General features: G+C 42.6%; 2 protein-coding genes across 2 annotated transcripts in view; one reads left to right on the forward strand and one right to left on the reverse strand.

Annotated features, from left to right (window-relative positions):
• The window catches only part of grip1 (glutamate receptor interacting protein 1), a 46,654-nt gene extending 45,428 nt beyond the window's left edge, over positions 1-1,226 (reverse strand). The window contains exon 1 of the mRNA XM_079551517.1: positions 785-1,226. Coding sequence (XP_079407643.1) covers positions 785-839 — 55 coding nt within the window. The 5' untranslated portion in view covers positions 840-1,226. The remainder of the gene's footprint in view (positions 1-784) is intronic.
• Positions 1,227-10,802: 9,576 nt separating this feature from the next.
• On the forward strand, positions 10,803-24,585 carry cand1 (cullin-associated and neddylation-dissociated 1). The gene is made up of 26 exons (XM_079582707.1): positions 10,803-11,138; positions 12,146-12,221; positions 12,599-12,666; positions 12,731-12,885; positions 12,962-13,085; positions 13,186-13,273; positions 13,363-13,531; positions 13,613-13,718; positions 13,807-13,952; positions 14,041-14,192; positions 15,100-15,240; positions 16,494-16,635; positions 18,067-18,275; positions 18,355-18,523; positions 18,823-18,912; positions 18,998-19,151; positions 19,231-19,468; positions 19,547-19,735; positions 19,820-19,963; positions 20,067-20,202; positions 20,270-20,446; positions 21,556-21,651; positions 21,864-22,033; positions 22,103-22,267; positions 23,252-23,359; positions 23,446-24,585. The coding sequence occupies exons 1-26, from the start codon at positions 11,071-11,073 to the stop codon at positions 23,668-23,670; spliced, it is 3,705 nt and encodes a 1,234-aa protein (XP_079438833.1). The 5' UTR covers positions 10,803-11,070; the 3' UTR covers positions 23,671-24,585.

Raw genomic sequence — 24,585 nt, forward strand, 5'->3', positions numbered from 1 at the left:
ACACAAACTGCAGTTGAGAATACTTGAATAAACGAATAAATGTTTACCCAGTGAAATAACCTGCCCTCACACTGGTATATCTGTAACTAGTCTTGAGTGCAGCTACTCCTGACTTTCAGTGCAGTTTCAGCTTTAAATGGAAATCAAAACTACTTCAGTTTTATCAGTTAAGTTCATTCACAGATTATGTGACACACTAGATGCTGCCATACTATAACTCGCCTTTAATGTTCTGTCCTCGCGCCCTGAGGGGGGAGTAGGTGTAACGTGCCGCCTCTACCACAGTGGACCGATGACAGTGGGAACAATGCGACCACAATTTAATGAATGCTGTGCAGTAATCTATTTTATCTGACCCCGGTCATCACTTAGGCAATAGGCCTATGGTGAACCTACAGAATAGTTGATTTTTATGGAGATGAGCGATTGGTTAGCCTCTTAGCCGCGCAGCTAACTCAGTTGTAACCTGTTATTGCCCGTAACGCACATGTAACATGTCTCGTAAAAAATCACCGTAACGTCACTGTAACCTCACCCCTTGCGTCAGATTAATACGACACACACGGCACATTAAGCAACACGGATTCGGTGTATCAACTTTCACTGGTTTCCACCAACACAGTCTGCAGAACCTCTACCAAAGCACGCTTTGAGAAAGATCGCACAGGCGATAATTAGTCCGAGCGCGAGCGCACACACATTCACACACAACTGCACCCACATGTCGCTCACTTGCAGACACTCGCCGGTCGATGTAAACCTGAATAAATCGGTCCAGCCTTACCCCCCTCTTGGTCCGGTTGGAGACAGGCCGGGATGTTTTTCTTCCAGCCGGGCATGATGCACCTCAGAGCGTATAGGGAGTCCAGGGCGGCCCGCTAACAGACACACACCAGCAGGAGCGACGGGAGGAGCGGCAGAAGCGACAGCAACATGGCTAGTTTAGCGTTAGCTTCACCACCTCCCTCTGAACATTGAGGAATCCTACCTCTCTCCACCACTCTCTCCTTCTCCAGCCTCACTCGGGCACGCAAACCTCCAGTCCCCTCTCTCTCCCGCTGCTTTCCCGTGCTGTGTGCGTGTCTCTCGACCCCCTCCCCCCGCAGTAACTTTAGCCTGAGCTCTAGGGGGAGAGGAGGTGACGTGATGACCGTGAAGAAGCTGCAAGGTAAATGGGATGCCAGAAGCCGCTCTGTAATTTCCGATAGCGCACAGTGACCGTATCTCATCGTTGATCGACAGGTGGTGCTGAAATGGTTACCTTTCCACAAAAGCCATGAGAGTAGCCAACAAAGGACATTTGCAAAGCTGTTCATGTCTATTCATACAAATCCATCTATTCATTCACTCACTCACTCATTCATTCATTCATTCATTCATTCATTCAAATAGCCTAATGAGAGTTAACACATAATTTAATCGTCTAATCAATCAAACAAATGTATCTGCTTTCTAATTAGGCTATTGCAGTATTGTCTCAAACTGTGGTACGAGTACTGGCTACTACTGATGATACCAGCTTCTTCAACTGGTACTGAGGCTCTTCTGATATTTTGACTTTAAGAATAATTAAATTAATGCTTTAGTGATATTTGCTTTAGTAATACATGTAGACTCAGGGACTGGCCATGTGTCCATTCTGGAAGAGCACAGAAGGGCCACTGGCTCTGGGGCCACCGGTCCCGCCTCAACCGAGCTTTACCCAAATCTAAAAGCTAAAAAGAAAAGCATCAAAATAGCGAGAAAAAAGAGGATGAAAACAAAACAAAAATGTGCTGGAAAAGCAATAAAAAGTGACAAAAAATGTGATGAAAAGGCAACAAAAACATGAGAAAAACATGGACAAAAAAAACTACAAAAACGTGAGAAAAACACAAATTAATGATAGAAAAAAATAATGAAAATCACTTTTGTAGGTCTTGGCTTTCCTTTGCTCTCCAGTCGAGAAGCTTTTAGATTTGGGTAAAGCCCAGTATTATTTAAAATTAAAATGAATCTAAAAGGAATTCCGTGGAGTATGGTGTGCCACAAGGTTCAGTTTTGGGACCACTATTATTTATTATTTATATTAATGATTTTGCTTCTCTTTCTACGACCACCTTTCCCGTTCTTTTTGCTGATGATGCCAATAAAAAAAATAAAAGGTCGAACTGGGGAAAATGCACTGGTTAATGTTTAGGCAGGGTGTTAGAGGTTAAAATATGTATTTGTGGAAGTGCACAATTACGCTAATTTGGGCCAGGCTGGTCAGAGTCCAGGGCTGTTTTTCAGTCCCAGTCCGCCCCTGTGTAGACTCGTTCTGCTTTAGACGAGATTCACACCCAGATTAGATTTCTTTGACTGTTAGTTTCAGACCGTTTTTACAGCCTACAATGGTTCGTCCTGATTTCAGCTCGATAGTCAGATGTTTTATGAGGTGGTTGCACAAAAAGTTTGAAAAGCACTGATAAAGTTGGTCGCTTTTAAACTTAAACAATGTAAAACACACAGACAAAACGTGTATGCGCTGGTTTAAAAACTCACTTTTATTTAGCTATTTATTTAGTTTGGCTTTTTGGCTGCAACTTAAATTACAAAGTTGCAGCCAGAGGTAGGCTATTTGAAGTCACAGTATGTTCTTGTCCCAACTCGTCTTTTTGGAATCCACCGACTATCCATGTGGTCTTAGTTATATTGAACTGAAGCTGAAGTAAATCTCAAAGTGTCATTCTACAAAGTGTGCTACAATAATATGAATATGAAGGTTTAGCGTTTATTTATTAGTTCTTTTAAGCTGATCGTAGCCTTTTTTACTACCCGTGACCACCACAGTCATCTCAAACTGTAGCTTTTATTACTAATAGGCCTACACATCCTTATCAAACAACAACAAAACAAGTCAATGAATGCATTTTGAAGAACTGAATAAAACAAACAAAGTCTAACCCGTGGCCAAATCAAAATGTTCGTCACAATAATTGTCTAATAGCAGCCATTTACAGCATATTTCAACGTGACGAGGAGACACTTTTGGTCCCTATAGATCTAAGCAAGGAAGCAGAGGAAAGGATGCGGCCAAGTGGAAGAATCAGTCTCTGCAGGCTACAAGACAAAAAGCACAGACTGACCTCAATATGGAGACAAACAGAGAGACCAAAGTCTGACGGAATCCTCTGTTGTGCAAGATTATTTGTGTATTAAGTATGATCACATGTATGTATTTATTTATTTATTCATGTGACAATGAACTTTAGGCTCGTGTGAACTGCTGTTAGGCCTACGATATAAAGAAAAAGGTGGAAAACGCAATTTCACTTCGACTATTGGGCCTTTAAACTGTTTAAAATTCATTGGAACTGTGAATAAAGCAATTGCATTATATATGAAAGTGCATTTTTACTACTTCTACTACTACTACTACTACTACTACTACTACTACTACTACTACTACTACTACTGTGTTGGCTTGGCGGTTTTATTGTGATTGCATAACATCACTTTTGAATTAAATAAATAAATGAAAAAATTAAAAAATACAACGATAGTGATGGTGAAGCTAGGCCTCTGGAGGGCTGCAGAGGACTTAAGTATGAGTCTGCTGGTTAAAGGAATAGGCCACCGTTTTTATATACTAAGATATGTTCTTACCTCACTTTAGTCGAGTTAATATATCCCCGTCTGGTCATTGTCCGCGCGCTCTGTCACGCAAACGGAGCACATACGCAGCCTCTCCCATATGTGACATAGCTCCGAAAAAGCTCACGATAGAAGCTACCAAGCTCTTCCACGTGTTCCCTATTTAAATAAAGTTACGTGAAGTGTTTTCATGCGAAGTATATTTACACAGAAATGTAACGTGTCGATTTTATAAGCAAATAAAAAGGGGGACTATATTGTGAGGCGTAATGATACGAGGAGCACAGCGTCCGCGTAGTAACTCCTAAAGACTTCCCCCGCTCACTTCCGTCAATAACCTTTAGGAGTTACTACGCGGACGTTTTACTCCTCGTATCATTACGCCTCACAATATAGTCCCCCTTTTTATTTGCTTATAAAATCGACACGTTACATTTCTGTGTAAATATACTTCGCATGAAAACACTTCACGTAACTTTATTTAAATAGGGAACACGTGGAAGAGCTTGGTAGCTTCTATCGTGAGCTTTTTCGGAGCTATGTCACATATGGGAGAGGCTGCGTATGTGCTCCGTTTGCGTGACAGAGCGCGCGGACAATGACCAGACGGGGATATATTAACTCGACTAAAGTGAGGTAAGAACATATCTTAGTATATAAAAACGGTGGCCTATTCCTTTAAACAAGGCCTCTGCATCGCTCTGAAGGGCTGGAGAACATGGCTGCTGGTGTAACTACTACTACTACTACTACTACTACTACTACTACTACTATTACTACTAACAGGAGTTGTAGATATTACATATATCAATTTGGATTCAGAAACAATCCTCTCAACTAGCTTAATTTATGTAAATCTATTCCTTTTACATTTCCTATTTCCTTCTTTTTCCAAAAATACCCAACCAGGTGTTTCCTGAGTAAATCAATTAGGATGTTCTGATTGAGATAGTTGAGATAAATAGAACTTAGGTTTTTATTGCTGCGGTATTCAGTGAGCCACATGTTCCACTGCTTAATAATAATTCCTTCACCCAGTCAAATAAAGCTTTGCACCCATAGAAAGCTAATTTCATACATGCAGAAAGAAGATGCAGTGCTTTCCTGAGCCAATGCTGTTTGTTGAGGCTGCTGAATGTGTGTGTGACGATGAGTCACAAATCTGTGGAGTAGGATGTTTACAAAGCCTCGGGCACTCTCTCTTGACACATAATGCAGCCACTAACATATGCCGTAGTAATAATATGTGTTAGTGTGTGAATACATTGACAGCCTTTGATAATAATCTTCAAAACTAAAAGACTTCCTCCATGTGTGCAGTATTCAGTGGAAAAGGGCTATTAATAAAACCTGAGATTCATGTCACTTAAAAGAAGATTGGCAACATCTGGCCCAGAGGCTAATAAATAGATTAAAACACACACACACACACGCACGCACGCACGCACGCACGCACACACACACACACGTACGCACGCACGCACGCACGCACACGCACACACGCACACACGCACACGCACACACGCACACACGCACACGCACGCACACGCACACGGGCCCTAATTTTTGGGATTATGAGCACACTTGCTAAATGTCAGTCGCCTTTCTGTGTGTATTCAACAAAAAAAGACAGGGCAGACCACCCTCTAAAACTGTTGCTATAACTGACAAGTCTGTTTGGAAATGGTGGTTTACATGCTATAATGTTCCAGAAATGTTTTCCATCAAGGATAAGTGAATTTGTGTCTAAAGGCACATGTTCGGTTGCTTAAGTGTCATAGTCATTGTAATGATTAATAGTGTTTGAAGAAAATGTAGGGGTATAATTATTAGTTGAAGTTATAGATGATAGAAAGAGGTGGGGGTGTGCTAAAGAGCAATTTAAATGTAAAAAGTTAACATTTATGTAAAACTGGAATGCAATGCTTTAAAGCAGGGGTGTCAAACTCATTTTGGGTCGCTCTCACAGCAGGTCGCAGACCACATATAACTTCAACAGGGAAATATTATTAGTAAAATACTACTGAATAAACATTTTTCAACAAATTAATGATAATGAGCTGTGATTTTAAAATAGTGCTGATTTGGTCAGAAGTCCGACAGGAAAGACGGTTTACACTTGCAGCACATTTTTCCAGCCTGTGTCACAAGTTTCTCAAAGTCCTACATAGTCATTATTTATTATGATTACAATGAATTATGACTACAATGGTAGTACCAATGGTGGTGGTAGAAGCTTCATAAATCAAAAAAACAGCATTGCACACTCAAGTAGCCGATGTCCAATTTTTAATCAGGATGAATAAGCTTACCATCCATCCATCCATTTTCTTCCGCTTTATCCGGTGCCGGGTCGCGGGGGCAGCAGTCTCAGCAGAGATGCCCAAACTTCCCGATCCACGCACACCTCCTCCAGCTGTTCTGGGGGGACCCCGAGGCGACACCAGGCCAGCTCGGAGAGATAGTCCCACCAGCGTGTCCTGGGCCTTCCACGAGGCCTTGTCCCACTAGGACATGCCTGGAACACCTCCCGCGGGAGGCGACCAGGAGGCATCCGAAACAGATGCACTAGCCACCTCAGCTGACTCCTTTCGACGTGAAGGAGCAGCGACTCTACTCCGAGCTCCTCACGGGTAACTGAGCTCCTCACCCGATCTCGAAGGGTGCGCCCAGCCACCCTGCGAAGGAAACTCATTTCGGACGCTTGTATTCGCGATCTCATCCTTTCAGTCATTACCCAAATCTCATGACCATAGGTGAGGGTGGGAACGTAGATCGATCGGTAAATCGCGAACTCAGCTCCCTCTTCACCACGACAGACCGATACAGTGACCGCATCACTGCTGACGCTGCACCGATCCGTCTGTCGATCTCACTCTCCATCCGTCCCTCACTCGTGAACAAGACCCCGAGATACTTGAACTCCTCCACTTGAGGTAAGGACTCCACACTGACCTGTAGAGGGGAAGCCACCTTTTTCCGGTGGAGAACCATGGCCTCAGATTTGGAGGTGCTGATCCTCATCCCGGCCGCTACACACTCGGCTGCAAACCGCCCCAGAGCGCGCTGAAGGTCCCGGTTTGTTGAAGCCAACAGAGATGAGATCCTGAGGCTCCCAAACCGGAAACCCTCCGGCCCCTGGCTGCGCCTAGAAATTCTGTCCATAAAGGTAATGAACAGAACCGGTGACAAAGGGCAGCCCTGGCGGAGACCAACACGCACTGGGAACAGGTCTGACTTACTGCCGGCAATGCGAACCAAGCTCCTGCTGCGGTCATACAGGGAACGGACAGCCCTTAGCAGAGGGCCCCGGACCCCATACTCCCGGAGCACCCCCCACAGGGCACCACGAGGGACGCGGTCGAACGCCTTCTCCAGGTCCACAAAACACGTGTGGACTGGTTGGGCGAACTCCCATGAACCCTCAAGCACCCGACGGAGGGTATAGAGCTGGTCCAGTGTGCCACGACCAGGACGAAAACCGCATTGTTCCTCCTGGATCCAAGGTTCGACCATAGGCCGGATCCTCCTCTCCAGCAACCTGGAGTAGACCTTACCGGGGAGGCTAAGGAGGGTGATCCTTCTGTAATTGGAACACACCCTCCGATCTTCCTTCTTAAAGAGAGGGACCACCACCCCGGTCTGCCAATCCAGGGGCACTGTCCCCGACCGCCACGCGACGTTGCAGAGACGTGTCAGCCAAGACAGTCCTACAACATCCAGAGACTTAAGGTACTCAGGATGAATCTCATCCACCCCCGGAGCCTTGCCACCAAGGAGCTTTCTCACCACCTCGGTGACTTCAGCCCCGGTGATGGGCGAGCCCACCTCCAAGTCCCCAGCCTCTGCTTCCTCATTGGAAGACGTGACGACGGGATTGAGGAGGTCCTCGAAGTACTCCTTCCACCGCCCGACAACATCCCCAGTCGAGGTCAGCAGCCCCCCACCCGCACTGTAAACCGTGCTGGTGAAGCACTGCTTCCCCCTCCTGAGGCGCCGGATGGTTTGCCAGAATCTCCTCGAGGCCGACCTCCATGGCTTCTCCGAACTCCTCCCAGACGCGAGTTTTTGCCTCTGTGACCGCACGAGCTGCAGCACGCTTGGCCTGCCGGTACCTCTCAGCTGCCTCCGGAGTCCCACAAGCCAACAAGGCCAGGTAGGACTCCTTCTTCAGCTTGACGGCATCCCTTACTTCCGGGCGCCACCACCGGGTTCGGGTCATGCTTACCACCACCAAATAACATTTAAGCTGTTTATTTACCAATTTACCAAATTGCCAATTTACCACGAGGCCATAATGTGTTGTTTATATCCGGATCTCTTAGTACATAGGTGTCAAACTCTGGCCTGCGGGCCAAATTTATTTGGCCCGCGAGGCTATATCAAATGACTACTCGAGCTGGCCCACCGGTATTATAATTTTTTTTGGATTTTGCATATCTGGACTATTAAGTTATATATTGTATAGTAATAAGTGTTGCTTGTTCCATATTCAATGTTAAAGCAAATCTTGTTTGGGTCCATATTAAAAGGTTCATTTGTTCAATGGTGGCCCGCGACTTTGTTCAAGTTTTACATTTTGGCCCACTGTGTATTTGAGTTTGCCCTCTGTTGGTCACGTGTGGAATTCTTTCCTGTTTTTAAATTTAAGCTGCACCTTGGTGGCTGGAGTGAGCATTCTGGTTATTTCTTTAAAAATGTATAACTGGCTGTGTCCGCCATTTTGTAATGGTGTCTGAATGTCCAGAGAGAGAAAAAGTAGTGACTCAACATTTCCCACAATGCAACAGGAATGAGTGAAAACAGCTGTTTCATTCACGTGTTTTTCATGAATAAACTGCTTACAAACATTAGCTGCTTACCTGTATCTTGACCTGTAAAATGATCGATAGCTTCCTCTCTCAGGCAAGAAGGCAATAATTCAATCCATTTTCTTAATTCATATACAATCCATGTGAAATATAACGCATCAGACTATCACAGAAATAGATAATTCCTGGAGTGTAGCGAACTTTTAGTAGCTGTAGCTGTAGTGCACTCACTCTGCTGGCATTCCGGCTCACTCCTTTCTGCACACAGGAGCGCCCGTGACGACATGTGGCGAGGAGAAAGTTGTGGGCAACATGTCCGAATTGCCAACAGAATCAGTACATTATATAGTCTACTAAGTGCGGGCCTATACACTGAATCAGGGGTTAGGGAGTAGGGTGGACATTCGGACACAGCCTTAAGTTTTTTTACATACTCAAACATGTATGGTCTACAAGTCGCAGGCTAGTTACCACCTCATGGGCTGGATCTGGCCCGTGGGCCTCGTGTTTGACACATGTTTATTAAAGAGACTGTGTGCTGTGTTTTTGGATCTGAAGAAGGCATTCAACCATAGACATATTCGACACAGGGTGGATCATCTTATTACATAAATTATAGCAATGATTACAATTGCCATCTGCAGCTCTGTTGTAGTTTAAGTACCTGAAGGCTAGAGAACAGCGTGTAAAGGTGGGAAGCGTTAAATCCAAATGTCCAAATGCCTGTGTTTATAATGATGATGCCAACATGTTTTAACCGATAGGCCCATTTGTCAAAAACTAATTTATAAATACATTTTCATTTCTCATTCAGTAGTTCAAACATCTTTTACAGGAGAAAGAAAAGAAAATGGTGCTCAAAAGGAGTAGGAAAAAGTTCTTATATAACTTATATAAACCTGCCCCTTATCTCTCATCCATACCAACATCACATAAGCTTTCAGCATACACTCATGCAAGCCACAGATGCATGAGTCTGCTTGTGCATTCATATGAATCGTTTATGATTGTACAAAAATGTCCTGTAAGGATTTATCGTTTAAAGTTGTACAAAATAAACACACTTAAGTACTTAAGATTTATACAAAAGGCACATCAGTGGTGTAGTCTTCAATTTTCTAGTGGGTATACTGTATTTTTTAGCAGGCGTGGAGGATAGCCAATTATATGCGCTGAAAAAAATAGCCCGTCACATTCTATTACTAATATTAAATGTATCAGAGAATTAAATAGATTATAAACCAAACTGTGAATATAAATGTTATTGAAATAACAAGCAATAGACCTATAGGAATGTTCTAGAAATTCAAAGGCTGTAGCTAGACTATAAGGCTGTGGGACTGAAGCCAAAATGAAAACTTTAATGAATAAAGCCCAGTCTGCTTTCAGCAACCCCTCCACCAGTCAACCACCGGGCTCTCGCGCCTGCAAACTCCCCCACACACAGAACCACGCGCGCTGCTTCTGGAGAACGACTCTTTTAGGACATTTTTTATGAACAGGAGCGCGCGTGGCTCGGTCAGCGCTGTGGGCGGGGCACATCCACTTTTCAGTCTCTGTCAAGGGACAGCTTCAGTGTCTGAGAACCTGGAAGGTGAAGGCATCAGTGGTGCCCGTGGTCATTGGGGCACTCGGGGCAGTGACCCCCAAACTGGAGGAGTGGCTCCAGCAGATCCCAGGAAATACATCAGACATCTCGGTCCAGAAAAGTGCAGTTCTAGGAACAGCAAAGATACTGCGCAGAACCCTCAAGCTCCCAGGCCTCTGGTAGAGGACCCGAGCTTGGAGGAAAAAGAGACCGCCCGCGGAGGGTGAGGAAGAGTTGTCTTTTTTATCGCAATATTGCACAGCCATATTGCACATCGCAAGCCACTTCAGCATTACGATACCCCGTGTCTGCGAACATTGGTGTATGAATAAATGTGTGAATGGGTGACTGGGGCATTGCTGTAAAGCGCTTTGGGGCTGATGAAGGTAGAAAAGCGCTATATAAGTTGAGACCATTTACCATTTATATTTACCAATTATCCCCATGTGTACAAGCTCTGTCATACAGAAATATAAACTGTCTGCCTATTAGTCATTTTTATAATATTTCGGTATTAATATCCTGGCAACCACACACAAAACAGTCTATGGATGTAATGGTAAGTATGATTGTTCTCTAGCACACCTTTTAAAGATAATGTTTTGAAATAGTGTTGCTCCGTTTCGTCTTGAAATAAAAATGAAATAAAAAATAATAATTTGTGATGAAGTAAATGGAAACTATACAAATATATTAATATGAAGTCCTATATTCTGTTTGCATGTGCGTACCTTCGGATGGGCAGATCCCGGTTGACCTTCCACCCCACCGCAGTCCTGTCTCTAACCCCGCCCCTCTGCAGAGAGACGGGAGCTCCATTCAAACCAAACACACCAAACTCCGCGCCCTGGGATGCGACAGTCGCTGTAAAAGAACACAAGGCGGCTGAGACAACAGAGGGAGTAAAGACTGTACTTTCATCCTATGGTTTCTTCGCTCTGTTCACCAAGAGAAGGTGAACGAACCCGGCCAAAGAAACAAGCGTCCAACAGTGAGCAGCGGAAAAACTCGTACACCGTGGTGCTAGCAGAAGGCTAAAGGCTAAAAGCAACCGACATGGCGAGCGCCTCTTACCACATCTCCAACCTCCTGGAGAAAATGACCTCCAGCGACAAGGATTTCAGGTGAATCTACAACGGGAACAACAAAGAGCACGCGTGCCTCGGACCTTTAAGACTAACAATTTCTGTGCAAGCTGCGGTTGGCCCTAAGACTCAGTTGCCAGGCCTAGGGCTGGCATGCTAACTTCCAGCCTGCCACCACCTGTCTGCTCGTGCAACATCTTTAGCTTGATGGCTCACGGTTCCAGTCACTGTGCATTGTGTGTGGCAGTGGCTTTAAAATGACCCCTGCGTCGATTATACCCATTGCGCGACCACATTGTCAAACAAGCCCTGTAGAGAATCACTGGCTTGTCTCCAAATAGCAGCTAGCTCTGCTAACTCGTTAGCGAGCACAGAATTAACTTGTCATGCCGCAAGCTAGTATTTGAGTGACATGTTATTGGCTGAGGTAGTTGTGTCAGTTCTCTTTGCACATATTGTATATTTCTGCAATTAAGCTTAAGTTTAAACTCTGAGCCCAGACAGATTGTTACAATGTTGTTGCTGTTATTTAAATGAAATAATGGGGGTGTGGTGAGTAACAATAGCATAATAATAGCATGTAAACACAGTGAGACTTGTCACCGCCTGGCTGTTTGGTTAACGACTAGTGTCATTGTTGATACTAAAGGGATGTCACCACTCAGCTGGGCGTCAATTGCATAGCATTGCATGCTTAATATTCCCATATTTACCAACTTATCAATACTAGTCGTGAAATTAAATTAGTAAATTAATTGTTAGTGCAGTGTGTTCTTGACTAGTCTCTAAGCTGTAGTATTTAATACACATTTAATTTATTTATCCAAACTTCTTAGGAAATGTAAAACAATTCTGACTGTCAGCATTTTACGTCAACTGCAGTTTGTCAAATTTGTGCACACTGTTTAAACCAATGCTTATAGTTTAATATTTTCGGGTTGGTTGAGTAAACGGTGCATTGACATTACTGCATCATATTGTTCTGGTCTTTCTGAGGAGAATTGTTATAATTACCACACTAACAACTTTCACATTGATGATTTTAGGTTTATGGCAACAAATGACCTGATGACAGAGCTTCAAAAAGATTCGATCAAACTGGATGATGACAGTGAAAGGAAGGTAAGTGTCAATTTGAAGGATAGAGTTGTGCACATGGAAATAATTACGACAAGGGTTGCATATAATAATAATAATTATCCCAAAAATCACTAAAGTCTTCCATCTCACTGAGGTTGACAAGTTCTCCCCTAAAATAAAAAATCATGGCTCTCATAAATGTGCATTAGTTCTGTCTTAGTTATAATTTTCCCAATTTATTGTAAGTCTTGTTTTGACACAATTTGCTGAAAAACAAATTGCTTGAATTAAATGGAACATACTGCTTTGAAATGTTTTAGGGCGATATCGCAATATTGCACTTATATCGCAAGTTTTTCATTATCTTGCTGCCCTAATTACAATGTATTGTGATTTATATTGTTACTCTTTACTTCTAGGTAGTCAGAATGATTCTGAAGTTGCTAGAGGATAAGAATGGAGAGGTTCAGAATCTTGCTGTCAAATGGTAAAGTTACAAAACATCACACAAACTATCCTTGAGGTCAAGTTCACTGTTGTTTGTTTTTCAGCCTTGGGCCTCTGGTCAGTAAGGTGAAAGAGTACCAGGTGGAGACCATTGTAGATACTCTGTGCACAAACATGCTGTCAGACAAAGAGCAACTTAGAGACATTTCATCTATTGGACTCAAAACTGTGATTGGAGAGTTGCCTCCTGCGTCCAGTGGTAAACACTGCGTTCTATAATGTTTCTGAAATGTTTTTTATATTTATAACTGAACTGGTATCTTTTTTTGTCATAGGGTCTGCCTTGGCTGCAAGTGTATGTAAGAAAATAACTGGCCGTCTGACAAGTGCTATTGCCAAACAAGAAGACGTCTCTGTTCAGTTAGAAGCTCTCGACATCATGGCTGACATGCTGTGCAGGTAATATTCTGTGATTTGTGAATATCTTGCTGTTAATTGCTCTAATAAATCAATGGTTAGTTTAGGTAATTGCTAATTATCGTTCCTTTTGTCATAATAGACAAGGTGGGTTATTAGTGAATTTTCATCCATCCATCTTGAGTTGTCTGCTGCCTCAGCTTACTTCTCCAAGACTTGCTGTCAGGAAGGTGTGTTTTATTTTATTTTTGTAGTTGGTACTGATGGTACTGAACCATTTAACATTCTATTGCTAATAACCCACTGTTTACGTCAACAGAGGACAATCATGGCCCTCGGTCACCTGGTCATGTCCTGTGGAAATCTGGTGTTTATTGATCTTGTTGAGCACCTTCTCACCGAACTGGGGAGAAACGACAACATGTCGACCACCAGGACGTACATTCAGTGCACGGCCGCGATCAGCAGACAGGCTGGACATAGAATTGGTAAGACAGAAAAAAAAAGCATGGAAAAAAATGACTTTTTTTTTTTAACTTACCTTAACCACATAATTTGTTTTTGTGCAGGGGAGTATCTGGAGAAGATAATTCCGCTTGTTGTAAAGTTTTGTAATGTTGACGATGATGAACTTAGAGAGTACTGTATACAAGCGTTTGAATCTTTTGTAAGAAGGTGATTTACAATATTTACGAATTTTGTAAGTTCTGACCAAATGTCACGTGTTGAATTATCCACTACCATGTTTGTTTTTGGTACGAAGGTGTCCTAAGGAAGTTTACCCCCATGTTCCTACGATTATCTCAATCTGCTTACGTTACCTAACCTATGATCCCAATTACAACTTTGATGATGAGGATGAAGATGATAATGCTATGGATGCAGAGCAAAACGATGAAGATTACCAAGGTGTGTAGTAGTTTTTCACCCCAGAATATTTTAAATTCAAGGTAATACCATGAAATGTGTGTTACCTTTTTCCCCCTGTTTGTTCCAGGCAGTGATGATGAGTACAGTGATGATGATGATATGAGCTGGAAGGTGCGAAGGGCTGCAGCAAAGTGTTTAGATTCTGTTGTTTCTACTCGTCATGAGATGCTGCCCGAGTTTTACCGCTCTGTGTCCCCAGCACTTGTTTGTCGCTTTAAGGTAAGACCAAAGATCGTCATCAATGTCAAGAATTGACTTTCCGCAAAACCCCGCCCCAAAACTGCTATTTTTTTTGTTGCTACCAGACATTGCACAGATATCCTCCCACAGAAACGAAAGGAGCAGGAGCCTTTTCTCTGCGTTCAAAGCCAATGAACAAGCTAAAAATCACCGCCAGCTAACTCTAACCAAACTACTACTCGTTTACAATCCTTGTTGTTTTCCAAGAGTTTCTTGTGCTGTCGTTGCTGGACATTGTCACAAAAAAGCTGTTTCTGCCGCTGGAAAATCTGGCACGTTTACTACACGAAGTAGCACTTAGCCCCCCTCCCACATGCACATCAGCGCGAGCCAGTGTTGACCCACTGGACACAAGCTGAGAGTGGCAGAAAACAGGCTGTGGCTCAAGTCTAGTTCATTATTTTACTGCACTAGGTTTTCATTTGGACTCAGTTCCCAGAGCTACAGCCAAATCTACCCAACAGCCTGGTAAAAAATATAGGCTCGATTTGTATTTTGCTTCCCATATATTAAGTGTATGTGCAAATTAGATATAAATGAGGTCCACATGTAGAGCAATGAAAAGAAAATGTACAGTAGCCTGAATCTTTTTTTTTTCTTTTCTTTTAAAGAACCGTTAAAATACTGGGTCAATGAGGAGTATCGATAAGGAGTAGTAGTAGTATCGATTAAATCCTTAACGATACCCTCTGCTGCCCTAAAATCGGCTTAAACATTGGCTAAGGGGGGTGGGGCTTTTGCGAAAGGTCAATTACGCTAGTCTGTCAAATTGGCTAGTCATTCACAATCACACACGATTGGGATATTCATACAATTTGTGTACAACAGGATCTGAGGTTCAAGCTAAACATGGAAAAGTAGCATATTTGTGACTTTTTGTTTTCAGGAAAGAGAGGAAAACGTGAAGGCAGATGTTTTCCATGCTTACCTGTCATTGCTTAAGCAGACAAGACCCGCTCAAAGCTGGTTGACTGATCCTGATGCCATGGAGCAAGGGGAGACACCGCTGACTATGCTACAAAGTCAGGTAATGTTTGAATGTCCATGTTCTACAAAACACTCATCTAACATGAAATCTGAAACTAAAGTCTAAATCTCCTAGAGGCCAAATCTCAATTATCTTTTCTACCCCTACTCTTTAGCCCTTGCCCTTCCCCTTCACCTTAAAACAGAGGGCTAAGGGTGAGTGCTGAAAAGACCGTCCTAAGAAATGGGTCTGGAATGGAAGCCTATTTGTATATATTGATCAATTAGAACACAAAGAAAATGTATAAAGCACACCTCTACTTATCTCTATACCATGTCTTTACTGAACCAGTTCATCAGTAACTTTTCAGACTGATTCTGTAATCATCCGTGTTTTGTAACACTTAAACAACAGGACCGCTCGGTGTCAGACCAAATCCTACAGATTTTCATCCATCTCTGTTTCCTCTTCTCCGAGTGTTGCTGCTTCTACTGCTGGGTCGATGTGGCTGCAGCCCATTAGCACACGAGTTGCAAGAGATGGAGCTGCCCCGACCCGCACATAGCGCACTTGTAGTGGGGGCAGGCCGAGCACAGCTACACGGGAGACAGCGGACACAACAGAAAGGCACTGGACCCCCAGAGTCATGACAATAGACGTATCAAAAGTTTAGATAGAAACTCCAATGTCAGCGAAAATGAGCGGGGCAGCAAAGCGCAAACGTAGAATTCACACGTCTACAACAATGGACTATTTTAATTATTGCACAAAGTGAACAAAGTCACAAACGAGATTCCCACAACTTTAAAAATGTAGGAAAAGTGTTTATTGATGATGATCATGAATTAATTTTGCCAGCTTGTTTCCGTGTTTTGACAAACTCCACCTACCCCTCCGTTTGGAGTCTGCATCTGAAAAAGCGCCGCTTGGAGGTGTATGTACCCCTTTCCTCACCCAAATGCCTTGCTGCAAAACAAAATTGGGACCCCTTTGTCTCGTGAACGCACAAAACGGAGGGAAAGGGTTAAGGGGGAGAATTGAGATTGAGCCTAAGAAATGATCAACACATCCAAAATTGACAAACTTGCATAAGATACAAATGTTACATTCTATCACATTATGCACAAGTGTTTCTCACAGATTCTACTATTGAGATAAAAAACAAGCAGGTGTTTCTAACATCCTTGTTTTTGAAAGAAGCCACGTGGCCTGACAAGTCATATGAGATGTGATTGAAACTCTGGGAGCTGTCATTGTTGTGCAGACCTTTTTCATTTCTAGAGTTTTTTTTCAAAACATATTTTCCTCCGTAGGTCCCTATGATTGTAAAAGCACTTCATAAACAACTGAAGGAGAAAAGCGTCAAAACCCGTCAGTGTTGTTTTAACATGCTGACAGAGTTGGTGAATGTTCTGCCAGGCGCCCTGACTCAACACATCCCAGTCCTTATACCAGGTATTCTTAAACAACCAGTACCCCACACACCATGTTTTACAAACATTAATGTACTTGGCAAAAGATGATCTCTTTTAACCAGAAAATATTCCTGTGCGTTGAGCTGTGGACTACAGTTAGAGAAAGACTGGTCTATGTTGTTTTCTATTTAAAAATGTGCTATTGACCTTTCGCAAAACCCAGCCCCAAAACGGTTATTGTCCAATCATGTGTCGTAGCAACCGTTGCTATGTGTCATTCTGCGGATCTCCTCACATGAAAAACAGGGGAGGGCATCCTTCACTCCCAAAGGCCAAAAACAGGAGTTGTGACTGCTAGCTTGAAAGTCGAGGCAAGACTTGTTTACCATCTGGCACGTCGTTTGCCTAAGGTTTCATGATCTGTCGATGCGGGACATTGTCACAAAAATGCCATTTCTGCTGCCGGAATATCTGATGGTTTTGTTTTGCCACTGCACTGATAGCATACGGGACATTGTGGCTGGATGTGAAGGATGAGGAAGTCGTAACTTTCAAACTTGGGTACGTCAGAAGTGTCCAAGGCACAAGCAGCTGGCGCACTCGACTCCTGTAGGTTTGGCTAAATGGACAATAACGCTCATATTTCTTCACTACTGCATAACATAAGAGAACTATGTAGTGCCGGTAGTGCAGGAGTACTTGACCACACAACTGATGATTGAATTTAAGTTGGCTAAAGCTGAGCACACAATCACCACATGATCACTGTCACAATAGCGCTAACTCAATAGGTTCAATAGCGCAGTCTTCCTGAACTTGTTTATAGGTCTCTCAAATGTAAATTAAAAGGTGACTCGAAGTGGGACGTATTAACAATGAAAAGGAGGTGGACAGAAATCAGCGCCGTGACGGTGGGAGAAGTAGCTTAATTGTCCTGTTTGGCGTTGTCTTTGTGAGCTTGCTGTGGCCATTAATTAGTTGTTGATGTCGCTGTTACGATAGAGAGATGAAAGGGAGATGTGTGTATTCTGGTTTGTTATTGGCTGACGTTTTCCCGTGTGTCACTTTTGGATCAGTAAAATCAGCCACGCTTTTTCCGTGTTTTCAAAACTGGCAAAACTGGCTGGCTCGTCATGTCTTTCTTTTGCCCACATTACACGATTCAAACATCCAGTTGTTGACCCTCCACATTATGAGGCACGATTCTCTGTGACTCCCGGCATCGATGAATGGGTCAATGGATGAGGACATAAAGGATAAAGTTTCCCTTGCACCAAAAAGAGTCACGAACACGCACTTCTCCCCAGTTATGTTAAACTCCACTTCTTGACAGAGCTAGCAACAGTTGCGAAGGGGCCAGGGCTTTTGCAAAAGATCAATTACATTCATATTTTTTTTAAAGAGGTTGATATGCTTGTATTTTTTTTTTTTTAAATCAGTGCCTCAACTAAATGTTTAAATGTTTTTACAGGCATCATATTTTCTCTGAATGATAAGTCAAGCAGCTCAAATCTGAAAATCGATGCCTTGGCATGTCTCCACGTCATCATGGTCACACATCCTGCTCACGCCTTCCACGCTCATGTTCCTGCCCTGGTCCCACCTGTTGTCGCTTGTGTTGGAGACCCCTTTTATAAAATAACATCAGAAGCTCTTCTTGTCACCCAGCAGCTTGTGAAGGTGGGGATTTTGCATTTGTATTTCAACACATTTTTAGTTGGTTCCCTTGTTTTAGTTTGCACTTTTCTATTTCTTACAGGTGATTCGACCTTTAGAAAACCTGTCTGAAGGCCCTGACCGCTTTGATCCTTCCCCTTACATCACTGACTTGTTCACCTGTACAATTAAACGCCTAAAAGCTGCTGACATTGACCAAGAGGTTAAAGAGCGAGCGATCTCTTGTATGGGGCAGATCATTTGTAATCTGGGTAAGAAAAAGTTCAGTATGTGATGAAGTAGGGCTGGGTGATGAATTCGAACATATGCTCCTGTGGTCTAATTCTAAATAAGATCAGCAAAACGTTTAAGTTAATTTTTCAAACAAAATTGTCCATACAGAGTACACAAATCAAGATTTAATTTCAACTCACCCAGCCCTATGATGAAGTGTGGCCAGGTTGACTGAGAATGTGTTGAGTGCGAGTGTGGGACACTGATGGAAATAAATCCAAAGCTACAATCTTGCGTGGCATATGTGTTCATTAACATGAACTGTCTTGGGACATAGGTGATCGTCTCCCCACGGAGCTGCCAGGAACTTTGTTGATCTTTTTAGAACGTCTGAAGAACGAAATCACACGACTCACAACGGTGAAAGGTACATCCACTCTTTTGTAAGGTTTTGTTTGTCTATTACAAAAAACAGTGTGTGTAATTTTAATATTGTTTTATGGCTTTTTCAGCACTGACATTGATTGCTGGATCACCATTAAAGATTGATTTAAGACCAGTTCTACCAGATGCTGTTCCTATTCTTGCATCATTCCTACGTAAAAACCAGCGGGCCCTGAAGCTTTGCACGCTTGCAGCTCTTGACATCCTGCTGCGAAACTACAGGTAAACTCACACCGGTCATTCTTCTCGTACACTCACTGCCTCTACCACATGCTTATGATCCCACCTGTGTTTGGTGCAGTTCGGCTGTCACTCCTGTCATGGTGGATGCCGTGCTGGCGGAGCTTCCTCCTCTGATCTCGGAAAGTGACATGCATGTGTCTCAGATGGCTCTTAGCTTCCTGTCCACACTAGCAGTGACGCACCCATCTTCTTTGGGGCAGTTGAGTGGGGGCAATATCATGCAACAACTCATTACTCTAGTTAGATCTCCGCTTCTGCAAGGTGGTGCGCTTGCAGCCATGCTGGACTTTTATCAGGTATATTTTTCATAAGTTAAAGGTTCCCTCTCCTCCTTGTGTTATTTTATGTATTTAATTGTGTACTTTTATGTTAAGGCGCTTGTGTCAACTGACACACCCGGACTAGGCTATATGGACTTGTTACGGATGTTGACTGGACCAGTGTACTCCCAGAGTGCAGCTCTCCCTCATAAGCAGGCATATTGTTCTATTGCCAAATGTGTAGCTGCACTGACACGGGCCTGTCCCACTGAAGGACCTGCTGTGGTTGGCCAGTTTATTCAGGTAATAGCCTTTGTTGCATTGATGATAATTTAGTGGTTGTTAACCTGCATGTTATTCTTAAAGTCATGTCTTCTGTGGTCGTAGGACGTAAAAAACAGCCGCTCCACTGATTCCATCAGATTGCTTGCTCTCTTGTCTTTGGGTGAAGTGGGGCACCATGTCGACCTCAGCAGCCAACCAGAACTCAAGACCGTAATTCTGGATGCTTTCTCATCTTCAAGTGAAGAGGTAACCACATCTTCTGTGCATTTGTGCTACTAAGAGATTGACGGCTGATGAATACTACATTCATAATAAGTTTCAAAGCAGTAAGTAGCACTTTGTCGCCTAGGTGAAATCTGCAGCCTCCTACGCGTTGGGCAGCATTGCAGTGGGCAACCTTCCAGAGTATTTGCCATTTGTACTTCAAGAGATCTCTTCCTCCAAAAGACAATATTTATTGCTTCATTCACTCAAAGAAATCATCAGTAAGGACGATAAAAATGTTTGGTCTTTTGTGGCAGTGACTTTGAACTCTTTTTATATTTTTCATAGGTTCAGCATCAGTGACTGGTCTAAAGCCATATGTTGAGTCTGTTTGGTCTCTATTGCTTAAACATTGCGAGTGTCAAGAGGAAGGAACGAGGAACGTGGTTGCTGAATGTTTGGGCAAATTGACGTTAATTGATCCAGAAACTCTCCTTCCACGCCTTAAAGGATACTTGTTGTCAGGTAAAAGAGAACAGTGGTCAATTCCTCACTTCGAAAATATGTGCCAGGCCAATGTTGAAGCAAACTGCGCATGTGTAAGCACACGGGAGATTCTGGAAGTTGGGCATAACGTCAGTCAAACATCGGTGTAACTGATATTTGTTGGACAGGGGAATCACAGTCTAAAAGTATTGTAAACAAAGAGAGAGAAATGTTGAGCCCAAGCCTGAGGAACACTCCCACAGAGAAAGAGGAAAAGCTCTGGCAGGCCAGATTGTTGGTTAGCAGTCAGGGTCACTTACCTGATCACTAAGTTAATTGCTATTTATCTTACTGAGTCACGCTGCACTAGCTCTGTAGTACAGTCATTACCTCGGTTCCATAATACAGTAAATAAATAGGTTAATCGCTAATGCTAACACGGCTAGTGCTAACATCTACAGCAGTTTATAAGCTCACTCACAGCGGAGGCTCTGCACTTTGAAAACATAACTATTGCAGGGGAAAACTAACCTTTGCAGTGCTTCCATGTAGGCTTTTGTTTAAAAATCGAGTCCAACAGCTGTAATTGGGAGCACTAAACAAGTACGACCTTTTGTTCATGCATATTAAATCGCCATGTGCTCAGGGAGCAACTCTTCAAAGGAAAACAATAAAATGTGGAAGGCCTTTAGATGCCAATAGGACTTAAAGGATATACGTCTGTCACTCTGAGGGTTTTAATATTGCAGCTGCTGCTGTGTTTTAAAGAGTTTAAAGGCTGAAAAATAATTAATGTTTATGTCCTAACTGGCATCTCTCTCCTGTGTTTGTGCATGTGCAACTTGTCTCAACATTAACCAAGCTCGTATTTTAGAAGTGATGTCAAGCAGCCAATTGATGCTGAAATAAAATTCATCTTTTTACTGTTAATATTGATTTAGTCTTGCAGCTGAGAGTCCAGCAGTTAACACGACTACACACATGGCAGAACACTGATCTGTCCTAAGCGTTTTGACTCTGTGTGTCTCTCCCGTTCATACAGTGTTGTCCAATCCAATCAGACTTATGGGCCCAACAAATAAAAGATGGATTTTATCAGTAGATATTTGAATAAGTTCTTCTTTTTATTGATGATCTTATTTGTGTAGGATCGTCATATGCCAGGAGCTCTGTGGTAACTGCTGTAAAATTCACCATCTCTGATCAGCCACAGCCTATCGACCCACTGCTGAAAAACTGCATCGGTAACTAATTTACTCATGATATTGACCTTACAGGTCATGAGGTTTGACCTGTAACTATGTCCCATCATGTTTCATTTTAATTTAACTTTAATCATGAAAATAAATGAATAAGACCGTTTTTATTTTCCATCTTAAAATACTATTTTCCAGATTTTGCATCAAATTCTGGGGAGAATAATACGGGTGTTTCAGTGTTTCATTGCTTTTTCCAGGTGATTTCCTAAAGACTTTGGAAGACCCAGATTTGAACGTACGTCGTGTTGCTTTGGTAACCTTCAACTCTGCCGCACATAATAAGCCTAGTCTAATCAGAGAGCTGCTGGACTCTGTTTTACCACAACTGTATAATGAGACCAAAGTCAGAAAGGAGTTAATACGAGAGGTAAGTAACATTTGTTTAATATAACACAGTATTCAAGGTTTCTACTTGAACAACACACTATGTCTCTAGGTGGAGATGGGTCCATTTAAACACACAGTGGACGATGGTTTAGATCTGAGAAAGGCTGCATTTGAGTGCATGTACACCCTCTTGGACTCCTGCTTGGATCGACTAGACATCTTCACTTTCCTCAACCATGTGGAGGACGGCTTGAAGGACCACTATGACATCAAGGTTTGCACTGCTTTAGCTGCAACTTGTCCATACTACCATAGTGTATAATGTGTATGACAATATAAACTGCAAAGCCTTATTACCGGGTTCCTGCTTGGTATTAAAAAGTCTTCATTTTGATAAGACTTTCAAAAGTCTTAATTTGATGAAAATGTGGGTTTAGGTCTTAAATTTGAAGCATTTGTTTTTAAAACCTGCTCGTCTACAACAAGTTATTTATTCTAATTTATATATTAACGCAAGCGTTGTTTCAAAAGACTGCGCCAGGCTCTGACCCGCGCCTTATTATAAACCAGACGTTTACAGAGCAGCTAACACTGTTAGCCACATTAGCATCGGTTCGTCAATTTTTACTCCATCTGATCCTGTTTAACTTTCGGAGGCAGCTGTCTCTGTCAGAAGATCAGAAGAAAGCACCTTCAAAAGCAGGACAGGTCAGTGCGAATCAGCACGAGGCGCATCAGGTCAGATACATCCTTAGCATCGCGAGGCTAACTTACAGAAGTTATTACTACAATTTGAACCTATAAAAAGTTGTATGGTTCGTAGGGGGACAGGGGCGTAGGGGGCTGGGTGTACAGGGACGGGGGCCACACCTGAGTGAAGTGCCGTGGTGTTTGGTGCAAAGGAAACACAAAACAAGTCTGTGGCACCGTTCTGACAAAGATTGCTTTAATTGAGTGAACTCGGTGAGTGCCATGAGGCAAACTGGTGTTAAAGACGAAGAAGAATCGTCTTTGTCGCTAATTTAATGATGCACTGGATTCTTTGTTTAATTCTATGGTGAACTTCTTGTCCATTCATGTGGAATAATAAAATATTGTAATTCATATAGAATAGTATCTACTGCACACATAATTAAGGCAATATATTAAAGAAAATGCCTCCATCCCTTCCTAATACTTATTTCCATAGCCATTTGTTAATTTGTTAAACTTGTTTCTGCTCTAAATTATATATGTAAATTATTATGTGGTTATTTAGATGCTGACATTCCTGATGCTGGCCAGATTATCCTCCCTTTGTCCCAGTGCTGTTCTTCAAAGATTGGACAGGCTAGTCGAACCATTGCGAGCTACCTGCACCACAAAGGTGAATAAGACAAAATAGTGTTTACTGTATCAAACATCAGTTATGTTTTGCTAGTCTTGATTTTCATGTGCCATTTGCTTACTCAGGTGAAAGCAAACTCTGTGAAGCAGGAATTTGAGAAGCAGGATGAGTTGAAACGATCAGCAATGCGAGCTGTGGTTGCTCTACTAACAATCCCCGAGGCTGAAAAGTCCCCTCTGATGTCAGAGTTCCAGTCGCAGATCTCATCCAATCAAGAGCTGGCTGCCATCTTTGACTCAATTCAGAGGGACTCCAGCTCAGCCAACATGGAGTCCATGGACACCAGCTAAAGATGGACATATTTTCATGATGCAAGGATGGCACCATCAAGCTGCTGGAGCTTGAAACCTGCAGCGCCTTTCCATAACAACAGGATCCAGACACGCACATAAAAACACACATACATTAGATACTTAGAGTGACACTGTCCTAGTGATCGTCCCATGATGAATTCAGTGAACTGCACTGGTATGAATGAAAGGAGACGGCTGGTGTACTGATTTTATGGAATAAAATTAAAGATTACAGAAACACATTCATTCTAAGGCTTAGAAACTTCCACTTTTTTCTCTTGACAAAGCCATCTGAATGGCCAAATTTATTACAACTTCATTTTACTGTTTTATTTTTCCAAAATATTAACAGGTACCGAACTGTTGCTTGATTGGCTACTGTTAAGTGACTAACGGTTGCTGTAACATCCGAACAGACCAATGAGGCAGGGATTGTGGCCCACAGGTTGTGGTGACCAATATGGGGGATCGCGGTTTGTTGTGGTTGATGTAAGCTGCAAGAAAGATGGGGTTGCATTGGTGGTAAGGTTTTACTGTTTGTGGACCAATCAGTTTGTTTATTCCTCTTGAGTCAATTTATTGTCCATCATTACCTTTTGTCCTTTTAAGAAGGAAAGAAGAGATCTCCTAAGACCATATTTGTCCGGACCATTCTTTTATACTGTGTTGCTGTTGTCATAGTAATACAGGTATTTGCCACATAATTTTGTATTGAACATGAACTTACAACAATATGGGCAGTGTTTGTTTCTGTCCTAGAGGAGGACTAAACTGATCAAATTTGGGTGTAATATTTTTGGAACTAGTTGTTTTAGAAAAAAATCAGCTGAAATCTGGTTTAGTATGGTCTGATCAGGACATTACTGTTAATTGCCCAAGAAAAATAAAGTCCATTTCTGCCTGCCTTCAGAA

This window comes from Gobius niger (assembly GCF_951799975.1).
Source record: "Gobius niger genome assembly, chromosome: 2".
Classification (NCBI taxonomy): domain Eukaryota; kingdom Metazoa; phylum Chordata; class Actinopteri; order Gobiiformes; family Gobiidae; genus Gobius; species Gobius niger.

Coding starts and splice junctions, on each gene's coding strand:
- cand1 (XM_079582707.1), top strand. CDS start 11,071: ATGGCGAGCGCCTCTTACCACATCTCCAACCTCCTGGAGAAAATGACC. Junction 20,203..20,269: donor TTCACTCAAAGAAATCATCA/GTAAGGACGATA, acceptor TATTTTTCATAG/GTTCAGCATCAGTGACTGGT. Junction 22,268..23,251: donor AGGACCACTATGACATCAAG/GTTTGCACTGCT, acceptor GTGGTTATTTAG/ATGCTGACATTCCTGATGCT.